Genomic DNA, 27,677 nt, shown 5'->3' on the forward strand with positions numbered 1-27,677 from the left:
TGGATAAAAGTAGTCCTTGTGCATAGAGTTATGTAATTGACCTCACCTGTGGTAAGTTGCAGGTGCCTACAAGATGAAAAACAAATCGCCATTCAACCAGTTTTGAAAAGAGAAAAAAAAGAAACATTCTTCTCCATTTTAAAGTGCCAGGGTGCCAATATATTTGACCGCATCTGTAACTGCTCTGAGTGTGAGTGTGTTCTCCCTTCAAACTACAGATACAGGTCACACACACACACATTTGTTTTACTATCCTTGTGGGGACCCCAGAAATGCATTCCCATTCAAAATCCGATTTTCCCTAACATTAACCCCAAACCCTAAAACTAAACCTACCCCTAACCGTAAAATAGCCTTTTCCTTGTGTTGACTGGTGAAATGTCCCCACTTGTCCAAGGTTTTCTTGTTTGACTATCATTGTGAGGACTTCTGGTACAACAGAGAAACAAAGACACACACATATAAACTTTCATGCTTTGATTGACAGTCTAATTACCAGTGTAACAGAGCCAGCCCTGAAGCTAACAGGGTCAGAAGGCTGTGTGTGTTTGAGGGGAGCAGGGAATGCCAGTAGTGTATTATGCGTCTGAGAGAAGCAGGGGAATGAGTCGGGCTATCTGAGGCCAGATAAAAAGGACAGAGAAAAGAAAGGAATTGCTTTGGGTCACATGGGGAATAAACGAGTGTGTGTGTCAAAGAAGTGGCATTGACCCTGGCTAGTGGCGTGAAGTAGGACGCCAGTGTGTGTGTGTAATTCAATAGGTGATGACCCGACCGTGGGGAAGGATAGATAGTATGTACACTCCCCTTTGTACTATATTAATTTAACAATATGTTTTTTATTGCCTTCGATTGAATTAGAACATAATCATGATGTAAATAAGTTTGGAGACTGAACTGTTTTTAAGATAAACTTTTGTAATTGACCAAATACTTATTTTCCACCAAATATTAAAGTAGTCAAAAGTTTAGTATTTGGTCCCATATTCCCAGCGCACAATGACTACATCAAGCTTGTGACTTTACACACTTGTTGGATGCATTTGCAGCTTGTTTTGGTTGTGTTTTGGATTATTAGATGAAAAGATTGATAGAATGATGGCACCAACAGCACAAATCATCATTCTGTTACCAATCTTTGCATCTGTATAGAGTTATGTAATTGATCTCACCTGTGGTAAGTTGCAGGTGCATACAAGAAGAAGAAAGAATAGCCATTCAACCAGTTTTGTCCGACGCGAATGATATACTGCTTTCTCGGGAACAGGCCCAAATCCCCATAATTTGCGTGAAGAAAAGAGAGAAAAGGGGGGTGGAAGTCAAGCTGCCTTCTGAGAATTAATAGGCGAGCGAGTAAACCTCCACTGCCATCCGTTCTGTTGGCCAAAGTGCAATCATTGGAAAATAAAATCGATGACCTACGATCAAGATTATCCTACAAATGGGACATTAAAAACTGTAATATCTTATGTTTCACCGAGTCGTGGCTGAACAACGACACAGATAATATGGAGCTGGCGGGATTTTCCATGCACCGGCAGAACAGAGACGCTACGTCTGGTAAGATGAGGGGTGGGGGTGTGTGTATATTTGTCAATAAGAACTGGTGCGTGATGTCTAATATCAAAGAGTACCTTATAATAAAAGGTAGACCACACTATCTACGAAAAGAGATCCTCATCTATATTATTCGTAGCTATCTATTTATCTAATCGAATCAAATTTTATTTGTCACATACACATGATTAGCAGATGTTAATATGAGTGTAGCGAAATGCTTGTGCTTCTAGTTCCGACAATGCAGTAATAACCAACGAGTAATCTAACCTAACAATTCCACAACTACTACCTTATACACACAAGTGTAAAGGGATAAAGAATATGTACATAAAGATATATGAATGAGTGATGGTACAGAACGGCATAGGCAAGATGCAGTAGATGGTATCGAGTACAGTATATACATATGAGATAAGTAATGTAGGGTATGTAAACATAAAAGTGGCATAGTTTAAAGTGGCTAGTAATACATGTATTACATAAAGATGGCAAGATTAAGTAGATGATATAGAGTACAGTATATACATATGAGATGAGTAATGTAGGGTATGTAAACATTATATTAAGTGGCATTGTTTAAAGTGGCTAGTGATACATTTTTCCCATCATTTTCCATTATTAAAGTGGCTGGAGTTGAGTCAGTATGTTGGCAGCAGCCACTCAATGTTAGTGGTGGCTATTTAACAGTCTGATGGCCTTGAGATAGAAGCTGTTTTTCAGTCTCTCGGTCCCTGCTTTGATGCACCTGTACTGACTTTGCCTTCTGGATAATAGCGGGGTGAACAGGCAGTGGCTCGGGTGGTTGTTGTCCTTGATGATCTTTATGGCCTTCCTGTGACATCGGGTGGTGTAGGTGTCCTGGAGGGCAGGTAGTTTGCCCCTGGGGATGCGTTGTGCAGACCTCACTACCCTCTGGAGAGCCTTACGGTTGTGGGTGGAGCAGTTGCCGTACCAGGCGGTGATATAGCCCGACAGGATGCTCCCGATTGTGCATAGAAGATTGTGCTGTAGAAGTTTGTGAGTGCTTTTAGTGACAAGCCAAATTTCTTCAGCCTCCTGAGGTTGAAGAGGCGCTGCTGAGCCTTCTTCACAAGGCTGTCTGTGTGGGTGGACCAATTCAGTTTGTCCGTGATGTGTACGCCGAGGAACTTAAAACTTACTACCCTCTCCACTACTGTCCCGTCGATGTAGATAGGGGGGTGCTCCCTCTGCTGTTTCCTGAAGTCCACAATCATCTCCTTTGTTTTGTTGACGTTGAGTGTGAGGTTATTTTCCAGACACCACACCCTGAGGGCCCTCACCTCCTCCCTGTAGGCCGTCTCGTCGTTGTTGGTAATCAAGCCTACCCATGGTCTTGAGCTTGATGACGAGTTTGGAGGGTACTATGGTGTTATATGCTGAGCTGTAGTCGATGAACAGCATTCTCACCACAAACAGATGCTGGCACTAAGACCGCACTCAACCAACTGTATAAGGCCATAAGCAAACAACAAAATGCTCATCCAGAAGCGGCGCTCCTAGTCACCGGGGACTTTAATGCAGGCAAACTTCCATCTGTTTTACCTCATTTCTACCAGCATGTCACATGTGCAGACCACCTTTACTCCACACACAGAGATGCATACAAAGCTCTCCCCCACCCTCCATTTAGCAAATCTGACCATAATTCTATCCTCCTGATTCCTGCTTCCAAGCAAAAACTAAAGCAGGAAGTACCAGTGACTCGCTCAATATGAAAGTGGTTAGATGATGCGGATGCTACAGCACTGTTTTGCAAGCACAGACTGGAATATGTTCAAGAGATTCATCCAATGGCATTGAGGAGTATACCACCTCAGTCATCGGCTTCATCAATAAGTGCATCAACGACGTCGTCCCCACAGTGACCGTACGTACGTACGTATATCCCAGCGGGACACTAATCTCGACGCTTATAAGAAATCCCGCTATGCCCTCAGAAGAACAATCAAAATTTCAAAGCGTCAACACAGGATTAAGATTGAATCCTACTACACCTGGTCGGATGCTGATCGGATGTGGCAGGGCTGGAAAGCTTTTACGGACTACAAAGGGAAACCCAGATGCGAGCTGCCCAGTGACGCGAGCCTACCAGACATGTTAAATGCCTTTTATGCTCTCTTTGAGGCAAGCAACACTGAAGCATGCATGAGAGCACCAGCTGTGTGATAACGCTCACCATAGCCGATGTGAGCAAGACTTAAAAGGCCAACATTCACAAAGCCTTGGGGGCCGACGTATTACCAGGACGTGTACTCAAAGCATGGGCGGACCAAGTGTCTTCACTGACATTTTCAACCTCTCCTTGACCGAGCTTGTAATACCTACATGTTTCAAGCAGACCACCATAGTCCTTGTGCCCAAGGAAGTGAAGGTAACCTGCCAAATGATTACCGCCCCGTAGCACTCATGTCGGTAGCCATGAAGTGCTTTTAAAGACTGATCATGGCTCGCATCAACAGCATCCTCCCGGATACCCTAGACCACTCCAATTTGCATACCGCCCCAACATATCCACAGATGACACAATCTCAATCGCACTCCACACTGCCCTTTCCCACCTGGACAAAAGGAACACCTATGTGAGAATGCTGTTTACTGACTACAGCTCAGCGTTCAACACCATGGTGCCCACGAAGCTCATCACGAAGCTAAGGACCCTGGGACTAAATACCTCTCTATGCAACTGGACCCTGGACTTCCTGACGGACCGCCACCAGGTGGTAAGGGTAGGCAACAACACGTCTGCCATGCTGATCCTCAATACTGGGGCCCCTCAGGGGTGTGTATTTAGTTCCCTCCTGTACTCCCTGCTCACCCATGACTACGTGGCCAAACACGACTCCAACACTATTATTATTACTATTATGACACGACATTGGTAGGCCTGATCACTGACAACAATGAGACAGCCTATAGGGAGGAGGTCAGAGACCTGGCAGTGTGGTGACAGGACAACAACCTCTCCCTCAATGTGAGCAAGACAAAGGAGTTGATTGTGGACTACAGGAAAAGGCGGGCCAAACAGGCCCACATTAACATCGACAGGCTGTAGTGGAGCGGGTCGAGAGTTAAGTTCCTTGGTGTCCACATCATCAACAAACTATCATGGCCCAAACACACGCAGACAGTCATGAAGAGGGCATGACAACACCTTTTCCCTCTCAGGAGACTGAAATGATTTGGCATGGGTCCTCAGATCCTGAAAAAGTCCTACAGCTTCACCATCGAGAGCATCCTGACCGGTTGCATCACCAACTGGTATGGCAACTGCTCGGCATCTGACTGTAAGGAGTTACAGAGGGTAGTGCGTACAGCCCAGTACATCACTGGGGCCAAGCTTCCTGCCACCCAGGACCTATATACTAGGCGGTGTCAGAGGAAAACTAAAAAAACTTCATAGACTGTTTTCTCTGCTACCGCACGGCAAGCGGTACCGGAGTGCCAAGTCTAAGACCAAAAGGCTCCTTAACAGCTTCTACCCCCAAGCCATAAGACTGCTGAACAATTAATCAAAATGCCACCGGACTATTTACATTGATCCCCCCTTGGTACACTGCTGCTATTCACTGTTTATTATCTATGCATAGTCACTTCACCCCTACCTACAAATGACCTCAACTAACCTGTACCCCCTGCACACTGACTCGGTACTGGTACCCCCTGTATATAGCCTCGTTATTGTTATTTTATTTAATTATTTTTTACTTTAGTTTATTTGGTAAATATTTTCTTAACTCTTTCTTGAACTGCACTGTTGGTTAAGGGCTTGTGCGTAAGCATTTCACAGTAAGGTCTACACACGTTTTATTTGATTTGACCAATATATTTGACCGCATCGGTAACTGCTCCGAGTGTGATCTCCCTAGAGCCCGACCGATTAATCGGCATGTTTTCATAACAATCGGTAATCGGCATTTTTGGACGCCGATTACATTGCAATCCACGAGGAGACTGCGTGACAGGCTGACCACCTGTTACGCGAGTGCAGCAAGGAGCCAAGGTAAGTTGCTAGCTAGCATTAAACTTATCTTATAAAAAACTATCAATCTTAACACAATCACTAGTTAACTACTCATGGTTGATGATATTACTAGTTTAACTAGCTTGCCCTGTGTTGCATATAATCAATGCGGTGCCTGTTAATTTAACATTGAATCACAGCCTACTTTGGCAAACGGGTTTAACAAAAGTGCATTTGCGATAAAAGCACAATCGTTGCACCAATGTACCTAACCATAAACATCAATGCCTTTCTTAAAATCAATACACAAGTATATTTTGTTAAACCTGCATTTTTAGTTAAAAGAAATTCATGTAAGCAGGCAATTTTAACTCTGGGAAATTGTGTCACTTCTCTTGCGTTCAGTGCAAGCAGAGTCAGGGTATATGCAGCAGTTTGGGCCGCCTGGCTCGTACAGAACTGTGTGAAGACCATTTCTTCCTAACAAAGACCGTAATTAATTTGCCAGAATTTGACATAATTCTGACATAACATTGAAGGTTGTGCAATGTAACAGCAATATTTAGATTTAGGGTTGCCACCCGTTCGATAAAATACGGAACGGTTCCGTATTTCACTGAAAGAATAAACGTTTTGTTTTCAAAATGATAGTTTCCGGATTTGACCATATGAACGACCTAAGGCTCTTATTTCTGTGTGTTTATTATATTATAATTAAGTCTATGATTTGATATTTGATAGAGCAGTCTGACTGAGCGGTGGTAGGCAGCAGCAGGCTCGTAAGAATTCATTCAAACAGCACATTCCTGCATTTGCCAGCAGCTCTTCGCAATGCTTGAAGCACAGCGCTGTTATTAACTTCAAGCCTATCAACCTCCGAGATTAGGCTGGCAATACTATAGTGCCTATAAGAACATCCAATAGTCAAAGGTATATGAAATACACATGGTAAAGAGAGAAATAGTCCTATAATTCCTATTATAACTACAACTTAAAACTTCTTAACAGGGAATGTTGAAGACTCATGTTAAAAGGAAGCACCTTCTTTCATATGTTCTCATGTTCTGAGCAAGGAACTTAAACGTGTGTTTTTGCATTATTTAAATCAAATTGAACATGTTTCATTATTTATTTGAGACTAAATTGATTTAAAATCAAAAAAAGTGTTCATTCAGTTTTGTTGTAATTATTATTACAAATATACACATAAAAATTGGCCGATTAATCGGTATCGGCTTTTGTTGGTCCTCCAATAATCGGTTATCGGTGTTGAAATATCAGAAATCGGTCGACCTCTAGTTCTCCCTTCAAACTACAGGTCACACACACACACGTTTGTTTGACTATCATTGTGAGGACTTCTGGTACAACAGAGAAACAAAGACACACACATATAAACTTTCACACTTTGATTGACAGTCTAATTACCAGTGTAACAGAGCCAGCCCTGAAGCTAACAGGATCAGAAGGCTGTGTGTGTCTGTGTTTGTATGGGGGTGGGGGGCAGGCAACACCAATAGTATATTTACTCGTCTGAGAGAAGCTGTCCCTGCATCACACTGTTAACATCCTACGATGACAGTGAGTGAGGGAGACATGGCGCAAAACACCTGTTAGATCAACCCGACATCTGCATTTGAATTATCCCTCCAACTCTCCTCTCTCTCTCTCTCGCTCTGTCCTCAGTGTTTCCCCTATATTCATTTAGCAGCGCCAGACCACCACTAATAATCATCAAAAGTAAACAGGTTTTCAGTGTAAACTAAAACCACTGTATACAATCAAGTATGTAGAAAAAACGTGGAGCAATATATGTTTTTAAATGAGATCATCAATGAGAACTAACAATCACAAAAATAAACTAGACAGTCAGGGAGATTCCAAAAATGTAAAAATGTCACGGCCCGGTGGCCCCCATTGATGTTGTTATAATGTTTGAGTCACTCAGATACCAAAAGAACATGGCATAGGTCATGGCAAAATGTCTGGAACTGCAGGAAATGTGCTTTAAACAAACAAAAATATTCTCTCAGACCCATCAAATAATGTACAGAATTTCAGGAACTGAAATAATTTATATCTGCCCCGTGGCAAAAGGTGTAGAATTGTAGGACTTTTGCTTCAAAATGGCAACATGTTGTCTCTGCGGCCAAGAGGGACTTTTATCATTTGGATAGAAGACAATGGGGAGGGAGGGGGTGGGTGAGTGAGTGAGTGAGTGAGTGAGTGAGTGAGTGAGTGAGTGAGTGAGTGAGTGAGAGAGCCAGCCAGCCAGCCAGCCAGCCAGCACAGTGATCATGTCATGCTCACTATCTAGGTTTCCATCCAGTTGGTGACAGATTGTCATGCAAACATTGTGAAATCTGCATGAAAACAATATGAGCATTTTCCAACCATAGATGTGTTTCCATCAAATTGACTTGTTGCAGATAAAAGGCTGTGCGTGATGACGTTGTGTACAGAAAAAAACACTTTAGCGGTAAATTCCCATGTACCGAATAAAAAATACAAGTTAAATGGGTTTCCATCGCATTTTGAACTCTTCTGACGGTTTCGTCACTGAAAATGTTCCGTTTTATGGTGAATGTGCTCTAGCCAACATCTCGCAGATACAGTACGGGTATAGCCTAAATGATGAGATTAATATGTACAAACAGCAGCCAAGCTTCGATCATGTCACCAGAATAAGTCCCTCAATATTTATTGGAAAGGAGCATCAAACTCAACACTGTGCACTTTGACCACCCTGTGAAGTTCAAAATGTATTTCATCTGTATCCTAATAAACTGTATGGTTTCCCGAGTCGTAGTGGGAGGACCTCACCACATATCATCGCGTGACTCCAGGTTTACTTCCATATGATGCCATATCAATATTTATGCATAAAAGCATTTCCACCACCATGTATCACATAATACATGTTACCAACAGAAGACCCCACCTTCTCTAGTGTATTTCGGTTTGTCTACATTTGGAAACTTCACAGGCAAATTTTCTGTTTCCATCAGGCCTGTCGTAACATTTTTTATCCGACATGTACTTTACTTACATAAAAAGGTTGGATGGAAACCTGGTTAATGTCTGCCAATTACAGTTCAATTTACCACCACAAGAAGCTGCAATGAGATTATGAGGTGAGAAGAGAAACCCCCACACAGAATCACCCCGCATTTCTCTCACTCTCTTCCTTCTCTCTCCACCCATCCCTTTCTCTACCTTTATCTCTATCTCTCCTGAGATGTCCCATATTGCTCCTGGCCTTTTCAGTCACTGTGACATTTGCTCTCCTACTGCCTGCCTCTGTAAGACCATGTAATGAACGCCACTGGCTGTTGAACACACACACACATACACACGCACACACACTCCTGCACGCACACACAAACACAACACATTCTCTCCTTTTCTCTGCAATGTCTGGTTATTATAGTTCTTTGTTCTCCCACCATGCAGTGCTGTAGTATTAAATATTTAATGTTATATCCACACACCAGTCTAATGCAGATGCATGTTACCCTGTACTGATGCAGTGTGTGTGTGTGTGTGTGTGTGTGTCACTAGCATGTTTCTCTGAATTATTTAACATCATGTCATGCCAAATGGTGTCTGACCACGTGCTGGGAGCTAAAAGAGTCACACATTTTGTGTTTGTGTGTGTGTGTGTCTATACCGCAACCCAATGTCAAATCTTTCTCTCTCTCACAAACCCACACACACTTGGTAGGGTGGAGTATTTTCCCAGCAGCAACTAAGGTTTTGAACAGGTACGATGAAAAACAACCTCTCCATCTTCTCAATGCTCCACACTGCTCATCTAACTGCTGCTTGCTGACACTGGGCCCACTTATTCACATGCACACACACTTCCTGTCATAGCTGGGGTGAGCAATGGTACATTACAACTTTGTATCTACGCTTGGTTGACATGAAAGGCAGAGGGGAGGAGCAGCAGTGAGGCGGAGAGGAGAGACGGCAAAAGAGAAAAAGAAAGATGAGAATATCATCTCATGGATAGATTACGTTACATAACAGACATATCTCACTTCCTGACAGTATCTCCTTTAAGAATCCACATGGTTGATTGGCATTAAATTAAATAGTGGAGGGGAAAGAGAGAGGGAGAGAGAGAAAGAGAGAGAGGGGGGGAGAGAGAGGGGGGAAAGACAGAGAGAGGGGAAAGAGAGAGAGAGGGGAACGAGAGAGAGAGGGGAACGAGAAAGAGGGAACGAGAAAGAGAGGGGAAAGAGAAAGAGAGGGGAAAGAGAAAGAGGGGGAAAGAGAAAGAGAGGGGAAAGAGAAAGAGAGGGGAAAGAGAGAGAGCGGTGGGAGGGGAAAGAGAGAGGATAGAGAGGGAGAGAGCGAGAGGAGGGAAAGAGAGAGAGAGAGAGAGAGGGGAAAGAGAGAGAGAGGGGAAAGAGAGAGGGGGAGAGGGGAAAGAGAGGGGGAGAGGGGAAGAGAGACAGAGGGAAAGAGAGACAGAGGGAAAGAGAGACAGAGGGGAAAGAGAGACAGGGGAAAGAGAGACAGGGGGAAAGAGAGACAGGGGGAAAGAGAGACAGGGGAAAGAGAGAGAGAGGGGAAAGAGAGAGAGGGGGAAAGAGAGAGAGAGAGAGAGCGAGAGAGGGGAAAGAGAGAGAGAGGGGAAAGAGAGAGAGAGAGCGAGAGAGGGGAAAGAGAGAGAGAGGGAATGAGAGAGAGAGGGAGAGAGAGAGAGGAGAGAGAGAGAGAGAGAGGGGGGAAGTGAGAGACAGAGGGGAAAGAGAGAGACAGAGGGAAAGAGAGACAGAGGGGAAAGAGAGAGAGGGGAAAGAGAGACAGAGGGGAAAGAGAGAGAGAGGTAAGAGAGAGAGGGGGACGAGAGAGAGGGAGAGGAAAGAGAGAGAGGGGGAAAGAGAAGAGAGAAAGAGAGAGAGAGAAAGAGAGAGAGAGAGGGGAAGAGAGAGAGGGAAAGAGAGAGAGAGAGGGAAAGAGAGAGAGAGGGAGAGAGAGAGAGAGAGAGAGAGAGAGAGGGGGGGGAAAGAGAGAGAGAGGGGAGCGATAGGGAGAGTGGAAAGAGAGAGATAGTGAGAGGGGAAAGAGAGAGATAGAGAGAGGGGAAAGGAGGGCACACACATTGACATATTGACTGCATTACATTTTTATACATTGACTGCTATTCTGTAGACACACATACATTAAAAAGGGTTATTCGGCTGTCCCCATAGGAGAACCCTTTTTGGTTCCAGGTAGAACCCCTTTTGGTTCCAGGTAGAACCCTTTTAGGTTCCAGGTAGAACATTCTGTGGAAAGGATTCCACATGGAACCCAAATGATTCTTCTACCTGGAACCAAAACGGGCTCTTCAAAGGGTTCTCCTATGGGGACAGCTAAAGAACCATTTTAGGTTCTACAGTAGATAGCAGAGAGTCAGCAACACACTCGCCTCGCAACATTGGCATGAGATCTGGAACATTTTCAAGTTGCTGTAGCTAAAGGATTACTCTGTCATAAGTTTGTGCCCGATAAAGTTATTGTGTTGCAATATTACACACAGGGACTTACACAGCACTGCTTGTTAACGGGGAGAGGTGGTGAGGGAGGGGTAAGTCAAAGTATGGTTATAAGAGGCTTAGCTGTATTGTAAGTAAATACATTATCCCAGGAGCATTGTTAGTCACAAGCATTTCTAGTCACAGGGGAACAAGAAAACACAGAAACCTCTCAGTCACAACCCCTGGAGAGGGGGGGGGGGGGGGGAAGAGAGATTTTATTTATTTCACTTCTCTCACACCAGCCACTGCAAAAGCTAAATCTGTCAATCAAACACTGCTGAAACTATTTATGATGAGTCTCTCTTCTCTGTCACACACAAATGCTCAGATGACACACACACACACTATCATAACTGAGACTGTCAACAGCCAACACACATTATTTATATTTAATGCAGGGGTGAGAGTAGATAGGATCTGTGGGCCTAGTCTTTTAAAATGTATTACATTTTATTGTGGCATAAACACAACCAGTTTTGATGTCTTCATCTGATTGTCAAACAATCACTTCAAAGGACTCCTTTACTAGGCTACCCCGCGCACGTTCATCCATCCACTCTCAACATTTCCAGCATCCAAACAGTTGTGAATGGAAAGGCACATCTGTTACACAAAATACCAAAAACCTTAATGACATTTGGCAATTGTCATTGCGACAGAATTTATGCGTCCACTGCTGTCCGCGCGCGTCGCGGTTTCGGCCACTCATCTCTGCCTTGCCGAAATGTCAGTGTTCTCCTCGAACCACATCGCATTTGAGAGCGTAGGCTATACCGGTTTTCAAGTCCATTCACAAATTGTTCATGGCTCTAACATGCGGTAATGTTAAAAAGTGGCGTAGTAGACATTTTTCTTTAGATGTTTTTGTAACAGGCTCACGTTTTACCGGTACGACATACTCCCACTATATATTTTGTCGGGACGCCTTAACTGACCGTACGGCCTTGCTTACACCCGTAATTTATTAATGCAAAACTGAATGTACACAAACAGAGACACACAGGCACACAATATCTGTCTTCTGAAGCTAGGGTAAACATTAGTAGTAAAAGGAAGAGTATTTACAGTACTCAAACCTGGTCCTGGAGAGATACAGGATGTATAGGCGTTTGTTTCAGCCCAGCACTAACACACCTGATCCAACTAATGATCAATAAACACTTGATCAACCCTACTCTAGTCCTAGGTCCTGGCGTGTGGGGTGTTTTAGTTAGTAACACTCCTAATAGGGCTCCCGAGTGGCGCAGCCGTCTAAGGCACTGCATCTCAGTACTAGAGGCACCACAACAGGCCCTGGTTTGATTCCAGGCTGTATCGTAACCGTGATTGTGAGTCCCACAGGCCGGCGCACAATTGGCCCAGCATCTTCCAGGTTTGACCATCATTGTAAATAAGAATTTGTTCTTAACTGACTTGCCTAATTAAATAAAGGTAAAAAAAAATATGAATAACAATAATAAACCCATGCAAGGTAAGGGTAGACACACATATAGGACACATAGATAGAGCATAAACAGTCATTAATCTGTTTACACCATCACATTACACACCTGGTCTTACACACAGTACTATATCTCCAGAGAGAGCGGCATTAAGTACATTATAGGTTATCTCTCTCGCTCTGTGTGTGTGTGTGTGTGTGTGTGTGTGTCATATTACCACTCCAGCAGATTACAGGCCCTATCAGTTACCTGTACACAATGGGAAAGAGTAGAGGTATTTTCCCACAGGTCCTATCTGAGTGTGGTGAGTGTGTGAGAGAGAGGGTGTGTGTGATCTTGGCTAGTAGCCTATGTGAATCTGACATATCTCTCCATGGACACTCAACTTCTGGCAGAACACAAAGACAATAGCAACACAATCCCCATGCCATCATCTAATTTTTAAGTGTACATTGCAAGGCAACTTGTAGCCTCAGCGTCCAGAAAGAAGCCCTATGTACAAGTCCAAATTACCTTCTTCCGAGGCTGCCATTTCATCATATTTGGAAACCACAGAAGTCCAGCATCAAAGTGTCACTCAGCCTGTGGAGGGGGCCTGAAAGTCAGTCATCATACCGCCCACCGAGCCTCAGGACTGCCGCCTAACCCCTCTCTGTCCTGCGGAGGACCGGGCTGACACCGGGGTTGTGGCGGCCACCTGGGGGTCTCCGTTAAAGCCCAAGTCAAAACGTACATCCAGGTCAGTCTACAGGGTGGCAGAGAGAAAGCGCGTGCTTCGGCTGAAACAGCGTCTAGTCCTCTTTGGATTCACTTTCGGGAGTTTAGGTTAAGAATTAAATTCAGGCTGATAGAAGTTTGATGTCTCGTTCTTATTTTTATGAATACATTTCCAATTATGATGTGTGACAGCCTTGCAGTCTTACATCCATCCAAACAGTTTATAGAACTTACTAATAGGTTAGCTATTGTGGATTTGTGGTCCGTTATTTTAACGCTGGGTAGTCTGTGAGTGGATGGGTGTAGTATGTAGGTACCACAACCCTGTAATAATGGCATACGTTTCGCAGTCAAGTGTCACATCTCCCTGGCTACAAAACTTGCGATGCAGAATTCCAACAGGAAGTAATTCCCCCAAAATAACTCCAGAAAACAGCGTGAGATAGCCTACATAGAAAAACGGAGAGAGGGCAAAATATGAGAGAGAGCCCGTCACTACAAGAGAAACTGTCCACTGTTTAAAAAATCCTTTAACTATATTTCCGGATATCGGTTGCTGGAATAACGTGGCTGGTGAGGCTATGTGCTGGAGACTGGAGCAGCGTAGGGGAACGAATTCCCTCCCAGGCGCGTGCGCTCCACTCCCGCTGTGTGTGTGCGTATGGAAAGACTGCGAGTGTGTGAAAGAGAGGTAGCTAGAGCTCGCACTCCACAGGGTCATAGAGCCGTCACCACTTATCAATGTTACGTTACAGATGCTCCAGCCTAGTCTCATAGACGAGACGTAACATAGAACACGTAAATATATGACACTCAAATTAGTATGTTATGTTTGGTAGGGTTATTAAGACAGAAGGTTACCTAAGAGTGGTTGGTCAATGTGGATGGGTCGGCATATATCGTGAATGTTTATCAACCCAAAGGTTGCGTGTTTGAATCTCATCACAGACAACTTCAGCTGATTAGCAACTTTGCAACTACGTACTAGTTTTTAGCTACTTTGCAACTATACTGCACAAAAATATACACGCAACATGTAAAGGGTTGCTCCCATGTTTCATGAGCTGAAATAAAAGATCCCAGAAATGTTCGATACACACAAAAAGTTTATTTTGCTTAAATTTTGTGCACAAATTTGTTTCCATTACATTTAGTGAGCATTTCTCATTTGCCAAGATAATCCATCCACCTGACAGGTGTGGCATATATCAAGAAGCTGATTAACCTCTTGAGACTAGGGGGCAGTATTTTGATGTTTGGATGAAAAACGTACCCAAATGAAACAGCCTATTTCTCAGGCCCAGAAGCTAGAATATGCATATAATTGGCAGATTAGGATAGAAAACACTCTAAAGTTTCCAAAACTGTCAAAATATTGTCTGTGAGTATAACAGAACTGATATTGCAGGCGAAAACATGAGGAAAATCCAACCAGGAAGTGCTGTTTTTCTGAAACGTCTCTGTTCCATTGCATGCCTTCCCGCCATTTAAAGGGTTATCAACCAGATTCCTTTCCCAATGGCTTCCACATGGTGTGCACAGTTTTTAGACATAGTTTCAGGCTTTTATTCTGAAAAAGGAGCGAGAATGATCACATCGCGTCAATGGATAGCTGGATGTCCTTAGATTTTTGCATGCGTGAGCAGCTTGGAGCAGACATTTTCTCTCTCCTATTGAAAAAGCTACCGTCCGGTTGAAATATTATCAATTATTTATTGTAAAAACAAGGATGAGGATTGATTATAAAAAACGTTTGACATGTTTCTACGAACTTTACGGATACTATTTGGAATTTTCATCTGCCCGTCTTGACCTAAACAAGCCTGTGGATTACTCAACAAAATGCGCCAACCAAATGGAGGTTTTTGGAAATAATCTTTATCGAACAAAACAAACATTTATTGTGTAACTGGGAGTCTCGTGAGTGCAAACCTCCGAAGATCATCAAAGGTAAGCGATGAATTTTTATTGCTTTTCTGACTTTCGTGACCAATCTACTTTGCAGCTAGCTGTTTGTAATGTTTTGTCTGCTGAGAGAGCTGTCCTAACATAAACGCTTGGTTTGCTTTCACTGAAAAGCTCTTTTGAAATCTGACATGCCAGGTGGATTAACAACAAACTAAGCTGTGTTTTGGTATATTGCACTTGTGAATTCATGAAAATGAAATAATTTTAGTAATTTAATTTGAATTTGGCGCTCTAGCAATTCAGCGGTTGTTGACAAAAATGATCCCGCTAAAGGGATCGGTGCGCCAAGAAGTTTTAAACAGAATGATCATTACACAGGTGCACCTTGTGCGGGGGACAATAAAAGGCCACTAAAATGTGCAGTTTTGTCACACAACACAATGCCACATATGTTTCAAGTTTTGAGGGAGCATGCAATTGGCACGCTGACTGCAGGAATGTCCACCAGAGCTGTTGCCAGAGACCCACCTGGACATCTGATGAAATTAAGCCCTTTTGTGGGGAAACTAAAATGTATGCACTCACTACTGTAAGTCACTCTGGATAAGAGCGTCTGCTAAATGACTCAAATGCAAATGTAAAATTAAAAACAAATTCTTATTGGATGGGCCTGGCTCTCCAGTGGGTGGGCCTGGCTCCCAAGTGGGTGGGCCTATGGCCTCCCAGACCCACCCATGACTGCGCTCCTGACCTGTCATGTGAAATCCATAGATTAGGGCCTATTGAATTTATTTCAATTGACTGATTTTGTTATGTGAACTGTAACTCAGTAACATTGTTGAAATTGTTGCGTTTATATTTTTGTTCAGTATAAATGGAGATTCTTGGATTTACATACAGAATAATAGAAAAGGCTCTGAGACCAGGTTGGATGCTTAGGTGCCAGTTATTTTCTTCCTAATGATCTCTCTCTGCCATACAATTTATGATGTGAGACAGTTTCCAAATTGTAGGCTTTGCACTGCTTTTTAAAAACTGTTCTGTTTCTGCCCCCACTTCCTTGAGGTAAAGAATACGTTGCTGTCAGTTGCACTGACATATTATTGCCTGCATGCACATGCACACATTTATGTGAAAGACAAATCTGTTTTGGTGAGCTACCGAGTCAATTTCCAAAAGGCAAGTTGTTTAAAACATTTTTGTTGTGCTATTCTTAGGTTTATCTGTTAAGACAGTTTATTCATAAAGCACTCACACCTGTGTCTGGTGCACATTGTCACAGACTTCATTGTAGTTGCTCACTGTATCTAGCTAATGTGGACAAGCTATCTAGCTAGTGTTGATTAGCTAGCTAGCCATTTGATGTATGACATTTTCTGGCCTGATAAGCAAACAACGCTAAAGACCTAACTAGCTAGTCAAACTTTGAGGGAACAGTTGTTCGGCAAAGTTGGGACCAGCGTTGCCTAACAGTTACATTTGAGTCAGGTTTAATTTTCACCTCTCAAAGAGCATGTTTACATACACACTAATAATTGAATATTCAACTGACTATGGCAGTAGGCCAAGTATGGCATTAGTCATGTAAACACCTTACTCTGTTAATCGGCGTACGGTCATAATCGAAGTAAGCATAGTCCGATTAAAACCCCTGAGCTATCTTTCAAATTATTAGACCATGTATACACCTTAATCAGATTTTTTCTAGTGTCTTTAATCTGCGCATGTGTCAGATGGGATTGTTTCGTCACACTAAACGTGTCACTCCAGCATGAAGTGATCGCGTGCGTTGATGTTCTTTGGATATGGTGGCGAGTGGCAAAAGTCAACACTTTTGGAGCGAAAACAAAATTCTGTTCATGTTAAATATCATAAAGGAAATGGACATTCTTAAGTTTTTAGACGGGCATAAACATCGGAACGGCGACATGTTCAATAAAGTCTCGGCTAAAATGAGAGAGGGCGGCTTCGTCAGGACAGTGGAACAAATGAGCTTTTGTTGGAAGGCATTAAAACAGGGTTTCTTCAAAGCTAGGAAGCAAAACAACAGCAGTGAATCCAATCCAGTGAAATGTTCACTGAGATGTTGGGGCATCGCCCACTGTCAACAACAGAGAAGGGTTAGACATTGGCTTTGAGGATCAAACCATTGACATCCTTTATTTAAAGGAAAAGAACGAGCTGATCCTAACAAGCTGATCCTGTTATAGGCCTATTTCTGTTTTCTCTGTTGATCAAAAGTATTGGAAAAACATGTCAATAATCAACTGACTGGCTTTCTTTATGTCTATAGTATTCTCTCTGGTATTCTCTCTGGTTTCCGCTCAGGTTATGGATGTGTCACTGCAACCTTAAAGGTCCTCAATGATGTCACCATTTCCCTTGATTCTAAGCAATTTTGTGCTGCTATTTTTATTGACTTGGCCCAAGCTTTTGATACGGTAAACCATTCCATTCTTGTGGGCCGGCTAAGGATTATTGGTGTCTCTGAGGGTCTTTGTTTGCCAACTACCTCTCTCAAAGAGTGCAGTGTATAATGTCAGAATTTCTGCTGTCTCAGCCACTGCCTGTCACCAAGGGTGTACCCCAAGGCTCGATCCTAAGCCCCACTCTCTTCTTAATTTACATCAACAACATATAGCGCAGGCAGTAGGAAGCTTTCTCATGCATTTATATGCAGATGATACAGTCTTATACTCAGCTGGCCCCTCCCTGGATTTTGTGGTAAAAACACTTTACAACAAAGCTTTCTTAGTGTCCAACAAGCTTTCTCTGCCCTGTGGTTTGGTAAGAAGAATACCCCTCTCCCCACAGGTGTGATTACTACCGCTGAGGGTTTAGAGCTTGAGGTAGTCACCTCATACGAGTACCCTGGGAGTATGGCTAGACGATACATTGTCCTTCTCTCAGCACATATCAAAGCTGCAGGCTAAAGTTAAATCTAGACTTGGTTTCCTCTATCGTAATCGCTCCTCTTTCACCCCAGCTGCCAAACTAACCCTGATTCAGATGACCATCCTACCCATGCTAGATTACAGAGATGTAATTTATAGATTGGCAGGTAAGGGTGCTCTCGAGCGGCTAGATGTTCTTTACCATTCGTCCATCAGATTTGCCACCAATGTTCCTTATATGACACATCACTGCACTCTATACTCTTCTGTAAACTGGTCATCTCTGTATACCTGTCGCAAGACCCATTGGTTGATGCTTATTTATAAAACCCTCTTAGGCCTCACTCCCCCCTATCTGAGATATATACTGCAGCCCTCATCCTCCACATACAACACCTGTTCTGCCAGTCACATTCTGGTAAAGGTCCCCAAAGCACACACATCCTTAGGTCACCCGCCTTTTCAGTTTGCTGCAGCTATCGACTGGAACAAGCTGTAACAAACACTCAAACTGGACAGTTTTATCTCAATTTCTTCATTCAAAGACTCATTCATGGACACTCTTACTGACAGTTGTGGATGCTTTGCATGATTTATTGTTGTCTCTACCTTCTTGCCCTTTGTGCTGTTGTCTGTGGCCAATAATGTTTGTACCATGTTTTGTGCTGCTACCATGTTGTTCTGCTGCCATGTTGCGTTGCTACCATGTTGTTGTCATGTGTTGCTGCCATGCTATGATGTTGTTTTAGGTCTCTCTTTATGTAGTGTTGTGTTGTCTCTCTTGTCTTGATTTTTGATTTGTGTGTTTTGTCCTGTATTTTTATTTAATTTATTTTTAATCACGGCCCCCGTCCCCGCAGTAGGCCTTTTGCTTTTGGTAGGCCGTCATTGTAAATAATAATTTGTTCTTAACTGACTTGCCAAGTTAAATAAAGGTTAAATTAAATTAAATTAAAATAAATGAGGAAGGATGAGACACCATCAATACCCTCAGGTATGTTGGCTTGCAAATGATAGGCTAAGTTAGCTAGCTAATGTAGTTTCTGATGTAGCTAGCTTGTTTAACATTAGGTATTAAATCACAGCCAATGCCAGCTAGCTTCATTAGGCTAACCAGGTTGATATAAACTCACTTTAGCTACCTGTTGGCTAGGGAAAGTAATGTTAAAGCCATCTAGCTAACTATCCCTGATGGATTGCCAACACATACTATGGAGGTGGCCATAGTATATGGTGGTAAGCCATGTTACAGTGCTAGTAGATAAATTTAGATAAATTTAGAAAGGTAGCTATCAAACTAACATACCAATCAAGCCAGCTAGCAGCAAGCTAGCTAATGCACTATGTTTTTTGTTTTGCACAGGCTGCTGGCTAGTCAGGTAGGAGCTGGCTTACCTAGCTAACTTGCTAATGACGGAAACATTTTCTGCAATGGTAGCAATAGTTTGCTTGCTATCTGCAGTTATGCAGCCTAGTTAGCTAGTTAACTTAGTTTCCATCTTGGTGTTGTTCTTTCTTTCTGAGAAACAGGTGATTCAACAGGTGATTCCGATTAATCTGTGATTGATCAAGGACAGGACTCAGAGAGGCCTGCCAAAACAACATCACAGCCAGATACATATGGTATGTGTTTCAGCAAATAATTTTATTATAGGTTATAATCATATAAGATCTTTTAAAAACGAATATGGTCTATTTCTCTGCAGTGTCAGGTGTGACGTCAAAGAGAAGAAGAGGTAACTCGGCAATGGCTAACTGGTCTTCTCAACACCAGACCTTTTTGGAGGGAATGGCAGCAGAAAAAGACATGGCTGGAGGCGCAGATAGTGCAGAGCCAGGGGAGGGAGGAGTGGCTCATCTCTTTGATTGTGGAGTCCAATGCACATACCACAGAGCATCTCCAGAAACACGTTTCCTGAGGACCAGCCCCCTGCCAGCCCTGAGGAGGAACGCCTGTGGGACCCTTTGGAGGGAGAAGCAGCCCAAAAAGAGGGTTAAAGAGGAGGCTACATAGGACAAATCTCATGGGAAACCCCCCAGGCTCCAACACCCCAAACACACTTCAAGGGGCCTACACACTGTGTGCCGCCGCCACATCCAGAAGCTGGGCTTGTCCTACCTGGAGTGTGAGTGTAAGTTGTGTGTGGGGTGTGTGTCTGAGCACGCAGGCCACAGTTTCTGCTCTGTGAAGAAGGATGCTACCCAGAGGGAGGAGCTCAGAACAACACTAACTGTCACGCCTGCCTCCGCTCCCCCTCTCTGGTGCTCGAGGGCGCCAGGCGGCCCATCATTACGCACACCTGTCACCATCGGTATGTGGATCAGCGCTTCATCACTTATTGATTGCCTCCCCTATATCGGTCTATTCCTCAGTTTCCTCCCCATGTCAGCATTAATGTCATTTTGTTCCCCCTGTCCAGATGCTGTTCTTGTTTTGTTTCATGTCCGTTTATTCATTTCATCTTCACTCCCTGTACTTGCTTCTTGTCTCCCAGCGTCTGTCCTTACACTAAATGAGCCTACAGGATAAAATGGCTTTCGTTGACAAGACAAAACCCCGCAGGGAAAAAAATGGCATCTCACATCGGGGCGCAGGCCCAGAAAACAAAGATGAAAGATGAATTTGAGAGGCTGCATCTCTTCCTGAGAAAAGGAGAGGCAGTGAGGATAGCCAAGCTGAGGGAGGAAGAGCAGAAGAAGAGTAAAAGGATGAGCGAGAAATTGGAAGAGATTAGTAAAGTGACGTCATCGCTGTCCAACAGAATCAGGGAAGTGGAAAAGAAGCAGTTGGGCGATGACACTACATTCCCGCAGAGCTACAAGACCTAACCCTTGCAGAGGACGAAGAGAGTCTTCCAGACAACCCAGAGAGGTTGTTAATCAGAGACGTCCTGGGCTCAGAGGGATTAACAGCTGGGAGGTCGATGTGGGTACAATGGAGGGTACTGTGAAGAGTGGTTGGTAGGGGTGGGATTGGTAGCCAGGGAGACAACTATGAGGATAACATTTTGTCTGTAGGAGTGATGGAAGGTGAACCAATGACAATGGAAGAGAAGCCAGACAAGAACAGGGTTCAGCTGGACCGGGACAAAGGAGAGGTGTCCTTCTATGATCGTAACCATATGACCTCCAGACCTTTAACCAAACATTTACAGAACAGGTGTATCTATACTTCTATGCCGGTTTGTAGAACAAGGAACCGCTGGATATTCTACCAATGGAGGTTTCTATAAACCATGCCAAATAATAGAGTGTACCTTAAGGGTGTAACGGTACATTCATTCGTACTGAAAGGTTGGACCTCAGGTTCGGTCCACACTGTGAACACGAATGAATACATGAAAAAAGATATTCACAAAATGAAAGCACAAGGCCTATAGGCAGTGGCGGATTTAGGTATAGGCGACATGGGCATCCGCCCAGTGCGGCATCTTGCCGGGGGCGGCAAGGGGCGCCCGCACCCCAACATTTGGCGATCGGTTTTGTATCGCTCGTTCGCACGTCACGTCAATAATATCATGTCACCATGTGGGACTCTGGGTCAATTAACCTTGTCGGAGTGGGCGCCCTAATTCTAGTTTGTGAGCAAGGCAGGCTACTGCCTGGGAAGGTCTCCCACTCAGAAGTACGAGATGGGAGGGGGGTGGAGGTAGGTTGACCTCAGGTATCCCCACTGGAAGCCCGAGGTAGGGGGAGTTGGGGAATCTATCAAATAGCAGACCTCTAACTTTGTACAGTACTAATGCAATTAGTCAAATCAGTCACGAAATGCTACCAAATAAACCACAATTCATTCATAAATCACAGACATATTGTTGCATTTATTTCTGGTTTGCACACCACCAAGGTGAATTGGTTCAGTCTTGGCTCTTGGTTGACAGTGTTGGGGGATGGGTAATGTATTGATGCTCGAGTGCCAAATCAACACAAATTTGTTTCTATTTGTCTTTGGTACTTGTCTTATTATTGTATATATTTTTATATAGTTTTAAAATGTCATGATTATTTATTTATGTTGTTCCAGATGTCTGAATAAAAATGTTTTAGTGCAGAATGGTGATTATAATTTTTGGGGCGGGGGGGGGTCGCTGAAGGGAGCCATACAAGCTAGAACCGCCACTGCCTATAGGCTATGCCTACACAACGCTGTAGGCCTATGCCTCTTGAGTAAATGTAAGATGAAACAAACAAAAAAACATTTCAGGCTATTCCATTAAAACAACTAGAGACAATGCACACATTGTAACAAAAAATGTTCAATCTTAATTGCCGCATTTCAAACTGTCCTTTTGTGAGGCGCAGCCGGGAACCAGTTCTGACTGGTCAATAAACCAGAATTGGAGGATCCTTAATAATCATTTAAATCTCCAGTTTGGAGACATTTTGGGTACCAAGTAAATTACAACGTTAACAGATTGTCACCACGCTCAACAAGAATAGCCTATGCATCTGCCAACACCTCAGACATGTTGACAGATTTAGGCCGACATCACCCCAGTATACCGGAGCAAGACGGAAACGCAAAGAAACAACAATCCCAACATCTTCTCCCCTCTGCATTGAAGCAGCCCTTGGCATCTGATCTGACTGGGCCAAAAAATTATAAGAGCGATAGGTAGGCTATGTTTTCATGTTTTACCCTCTTTGGTTTAAAGCAGCGGATGTGCGCCTATTCTCGGTGGTTGAGAATAAGGGGTTTCAGCTCGAGACACTTTACGACCTTCCCTCTTGCACCCATTTCTGCAAACAGGTAGTACCCACTCTATATAAGGAAACCAAAGCCTAAGTTTTCAATGAATTGTCCCTGTGTTGCGCTTACTTAACAGTGACAGCCAATCACATTAACCCGGAAGTGGGAGATGTACCGTGCTACAGACACGCCCCCCCTTTAAGAGAATCACAAATGCGCATCTGCCACTGAAGGAGGCAGTGTCATGGAGCGTTCGTAAGCCACGTGGGAATTTACCACATACCACTGGGGGAAAAAATCCACTTGAATAGTGGTAATTAATAGTGTGAAACTCATCTATCATCCTAAGCACACACTTCTCCCACATGGTGACCCTGACATCACCTACTAAGTAAATGGCCTCTATAACAGCATTCTAGGCAGTTAAATGCAACAACAAAACACAAAAGGAAATCTACAGTATTAATGTGGTTTTTGCACTCAAATTTTTTTGTTGCAAGCATTGTAGTAGTACTTTAAGTTTACAGTTGACACAGTTTTGTTGGCCATTAGCCAATTTGCGTTTCTCAATGTGTTCAAATGACATGAATGCATCCCAACTGATATTTAAGACTTCACAACTGGTAAAAGCCCACCTCCCACATGGTTACAAATGCAGCATCGGTAGTGGACACTTGAGAGGCCCAACATAACAATCCGGTAACAACAGTGCCATTGGTTACATTGTTCACTTGAAATACTTTTGACATTTTAAAGTTAAGTATCTGTTTTAACTTTACAAGATAGATCATTAAAGCTTTCAATGTCAAATGTTTCCGGAGCAAAAAATGATTTCAAATGACGATCACGGCATAAAGTAACAAAAGAGATGTTGTTGTTGAAATCGAAAGACCAGTAAACAAACATGTCACACTTTCAAGAAGGGCATTCTCGAAAGTATAAAGGTAGTTGTAAAGGTAGCAAATGTTTAAAAAGGGGAAATCTGGGATGAATACCTCAGTCCTTGAAGAATATAACAAATGCCTCATGAGCTTAGTCCAACGGTTTACCCCCACCAGACCCCAAAATATAAGCTTGTTTTATTCCATTATTTGTAAACAATGTAATTGTAAAGAAACACTGTATATCTTCTAAACATGGTTAAAACTACCATTTCGATGGCATGGATGGTCAGTCCTTGCAGCCATAGCCCTGTCATTAAAGGGGTTTACATTCCTCCAGCCCCATCCCTCAGCTGTTAACCCCAAAAAGTATTGGTTTTGAGAATTCCAGATGGCCCCTTTTAATGTAACAGGAAACAGCGTGTGTGTGTAGAACTAAGAGAACATCATTTGTATAAGCCTATTGCTTCCCCCTACCCAGTCAACTCTATCAGGGGGGAAGAAACTAGGGGTTGGTTAGGCCAAATGTCCTCGAATATAGTAAAACAAAAAATCCACCCGCAGACAGGCTACATACCCAACGCCCAACAGTTGTGAATCATCAGTTTAACATAATCTGTCCTGCAAGGTCATTAGATTTGACTTTTCAACCCCCTCAGGGTCCATTTGGTAGAGCCCAGAGGGGGTTGAGGTGGTTTTGGTATTGGATCAGAACAATCCGTCTTCATAATGGGGGAGGAGGGGGAGCCATTCAAGAGGGCCAGGGGGAAAGACAAGCAGCTGTTATTCTTAGAAACACACAGATGACTTGTTGTGTCTCTTGTCGTATAGTGTGTGTGTGTGTGCACGCGTTGCCACGTGTGTGTGTGTGTGATCTGCGGATAGTGGCTCTGTTTCTGAGATAGGTGACACACATTCACAAACAGCTTTCATTATACCCTACGGGCTCCTAGCACCATGTCAACCATCACACACTCACACGCAACACACATCCTCTCTCACATACAATGCATGCAACACACATCCTTTCTCACATACAATATGGGCCTGGCTAACTGCCTTGATCCCCAGCAATATTGTCATAATGTTATCCTCAGCTCCCCTTTCAAACAGCCTGATTGGCCAACCCCTGCGCTGACAGACACAATCCCTCTCTCCCCTTTCCTCTCTTAGTCCTGTTCTATCAACCACATGGTTCCTTCACTCTATTCTTTTTCTGTGTCGTTTTATTTAGCTTTTACAACACCGCTTGTGTTCAAAAGCTCTTTGATCATTCTTACACACACACATACATACACACACGCACACACACAATCGTGTGTGGTGTGTCCTCGCTAAGATGGGAAAGCTGTGGGAGACAGGGAGCCCGTAGCTAGGGCTAGTAGGAGATTGATGTGAAGAAGAAATGCCAGCTTGAGGGGCAAACACATGTACACACACACACACTCATCTGTGGTGTAAAGCTGTGGTCTGATAGGAGCTGTCAGCGCGTGAAGAGAAGCCCTGGGTGGGACGGACAGAACGGGACAGCCCAAAAAGAGAGGGAGAATGAGGGGGACGTAAAAAGAGGTTAGCCTGTAGACGTGGACACAAGAGAGAGAATTTGCTGGCACATAGCAACATCATATACCAGCTAGGATACTGTAGAGTTCAAACACACACACACACACACACATCATGACAGGTACACTACATGACCAAGAGTATCTGGACACCTGCTCGTCGAACATCTAATTCCAAAATCATGGGCCTTAACGTGGAATTGGTCCACCCCCCCAGGCCGTAAACAACAGTGCAATTTTTAGGCAGAAAATAGGTATTAGATGAACAATAGATAAGTAAGGAAATAAGAAAATAACAGTAAAAAGACAGTGAATAATAACAGTAGCGAGGCGATATACAGACACCGGTTAGTCGGGCTAATTGAGGTAGTATGTACATGTAGGTATGGTTAAAGTGACTATGCATATATGATAAACAGAGAGTAGCAGTAGCGTAAAAGAGGGTTTGGCGGGTGGTGGGTGGCGGGACACAATGCAGATAGTCCGGGTAGCCAATGTGCGGGGGGGCACTGGTTAGTCGGGCTAATTGAGGTAATATGTACATGAATGTATAGTTAAAGTGACTATGCATATATGATAAACAGAGAGTAGCAGCAGTGTAAAGAGGGGTTGAGGAAGGGGGCACACCATGCAAATAGTCCGGGTAACCATTTGATTACCTGTTCAGCAGTCTTATGGCTTGGGAGTAAAAACTGTTGAGAAGCCTTTTGGTCCTGGACTTGGCACTCCAGTACCACTTTCCATGCGGTAGTAGAGAGAACAGTCTATGACTGGGGTGGCTGGGGTCTTTGACCATTTTTAGGGCCTTCCTCTGTAGAGGTCCTGGATGGCAGGCAGCTTAGCCCCAGTGATGTACAGGGCCATACACACTACCCTCTATAGTGCCTTGCGGTTGGAGGCCAAGCAGTTGCCGTACCAGGCAGTGATGCAACCAGTCATGATCCTCTCGATGTTGCAGCTGTAGAACCTTTTGAGGATCTGAGGATCCATGCCAAATCTTTTTAGTTTCCTGAGGGGAAATAGGCGTTTGTCGTGCCCTCTTTACGAATGTCTTAGTGTGTTTGGACCATTCTAGTTTGTTGGTGATGTGGATGCCAAGGAACTTGAAGCTCTCAACCTGCTCCACAACAGCCCCGTCGATGAGAATGGGGGCGTGCTCGGTCCTCCTTTTCCTGTAGTCCACAATCATCTCCTTAGTCTTGGTTACGTTGAGGGATAGGTTGTTATTCTGGCACCACCCGGCCAGGTCTCTGACCTCCTCCCTATAGGCTGTCTCGTCATGGTCGGTGATCAGGCCTACCACTGTTGGGTCGTCTGCAAACTTAATGATGATGTTGGAGTCGTACCGGGCCACGCAGTCGTGGGTGAACAGGGAGTACAGGAGGGGACTGAGCACACACTTCTGAGGGGCTCCAGTGTTGAGGATCTGCGTGGCAGTTGTGTTGGTACCTACCCTCACCAACCGGGTGGAGGCAGCCCGTCAGGAAGTATAGGATCCAGTTGCAGAGGGAGGTGTTTAGTCCCAGGATCCTTAGCTTAGTGATGGGCTTTGAGGGCACTATGTTGTTGAACTCTGAGCTGTATTCAATGAATAGCATTCTCACGTAGGTGTTCCTTTTATCCAGGTGGGAAAGGGCAGTGTGGAGTGCAATAGAGATGGCATAATCTGTGGATATGTTTGGGAGGTATGCAAATTGGAGTGGGTCTAGGGTTTCTGGGATGAGGGTGTTAATGTGAGCCTTTCAAAGCACTTCAGGGCTACGTACGTGAGTGCTACGGGTCTGTAGTCATTTAGGCAGGTTGCCTTTGTGTTGTTGGGCACAGGGACTTTGATGGTCTGCTTGAAACATGTTGGTATTGTCACACCTTCCGCCGAAGTCGGTTCCTCTCCTTGTTCGAGCGGCATTCGGCGGTCGACGCCGCCGGTCTTCTAGCCATCGCCTATCCACCTTTCATTTTCCATTTGTTTTGTCTTGTCTTCCTGCACACCTGGTTTACATCTCCTACTAATTAACATGTGTATTTAACCCTCTGTTCCCTCCATGTCTGTGTGGGGTATTGTTTATTGTCAAGGTTGGCACGCTTCTGGCTGGTTTGCGCCGGGTTTTGTTTTATACCCGTGCTTTGTGGCAGCCGGTACTTTGTACTTGGGTTTTGTACTTTGTGCTGCCTCACTTGTTCTTTGGGCATGTGTGTCGTGACGCGGTGGCATTCTGTATCATGATTGCCTAAGTAAAGTGCTTTGTCCATTCATCCCTGCTCTCCTGCGCCTGACTTCCAGCTACACCCACCATTGACAGGTATTACAGACTCAATCAGGGACATGTTGAAAATGTCTGTGAATACACCTGCCAGTTGGTCAGCACATGCTCGGAGCACACGTCCTTGTAATCCGTAGATGTTGGAACATTGCGGCGGGGACAGCCACAAAAGCATTAGTGAGGTTGGGCACTGATGTTGGGCGATTAGGCCTGGCTCGCAGTCGGTGTTCCAATTCATCCCAAAGGTGT

The 27,677-nt window shown here is 44.0% G+C and overlaps 1 protein-coding gene across 2 annotated transcripts in view; it reads right to left on the reverse strand.

Moving 5' to 3' along the window:
* LOC115126301 (tetratricopeptide repeat protein 28-like) overlaps nucleotides 1-27,677 on the reverse strand; it is a 92,402-nt gene that overhangs the window by 52,223 nt on the left and 12,502 nt on the right. Inside the window, exon 1 of one of the 2 annotated variants that reach the window (XM_065017574.1) lies at nucleotides 13,029-13,754. The exons of the other annotated variant lie outside the window; for it this stretch is intronic. Within the exon in view, the coding sequence (XP_064873646.1) occupies nucleotides 13,029-13,055 (27 nt within the window). The 5' untranslated portion in view covers nucleotides 13,056-13,754. Of the gene's footprint in view, nucleotides 1-13,028; nucleotides 13,755-27,677 lie in introns of those variants that run through there. 2 annotated transcript variants of the gene reach the window in all.

The sequence above is a fragment of the Oncorhynchus nerka genome, linkage group LG4 (genome assembly GCF_034236695.1).
Source record: "Oncorhynchus nerka isolate Pitt River linkage group LG4, Oner_Uvic_2.0, whole genome shotgun sequence".
Classification (NCBI taxonomy): Eukaryota; Metazoa; Chordata; class Actinopteri; order Salmoniformes; family Salmonidae; genus Oncorhynchus; species Oncorhynchus nerka.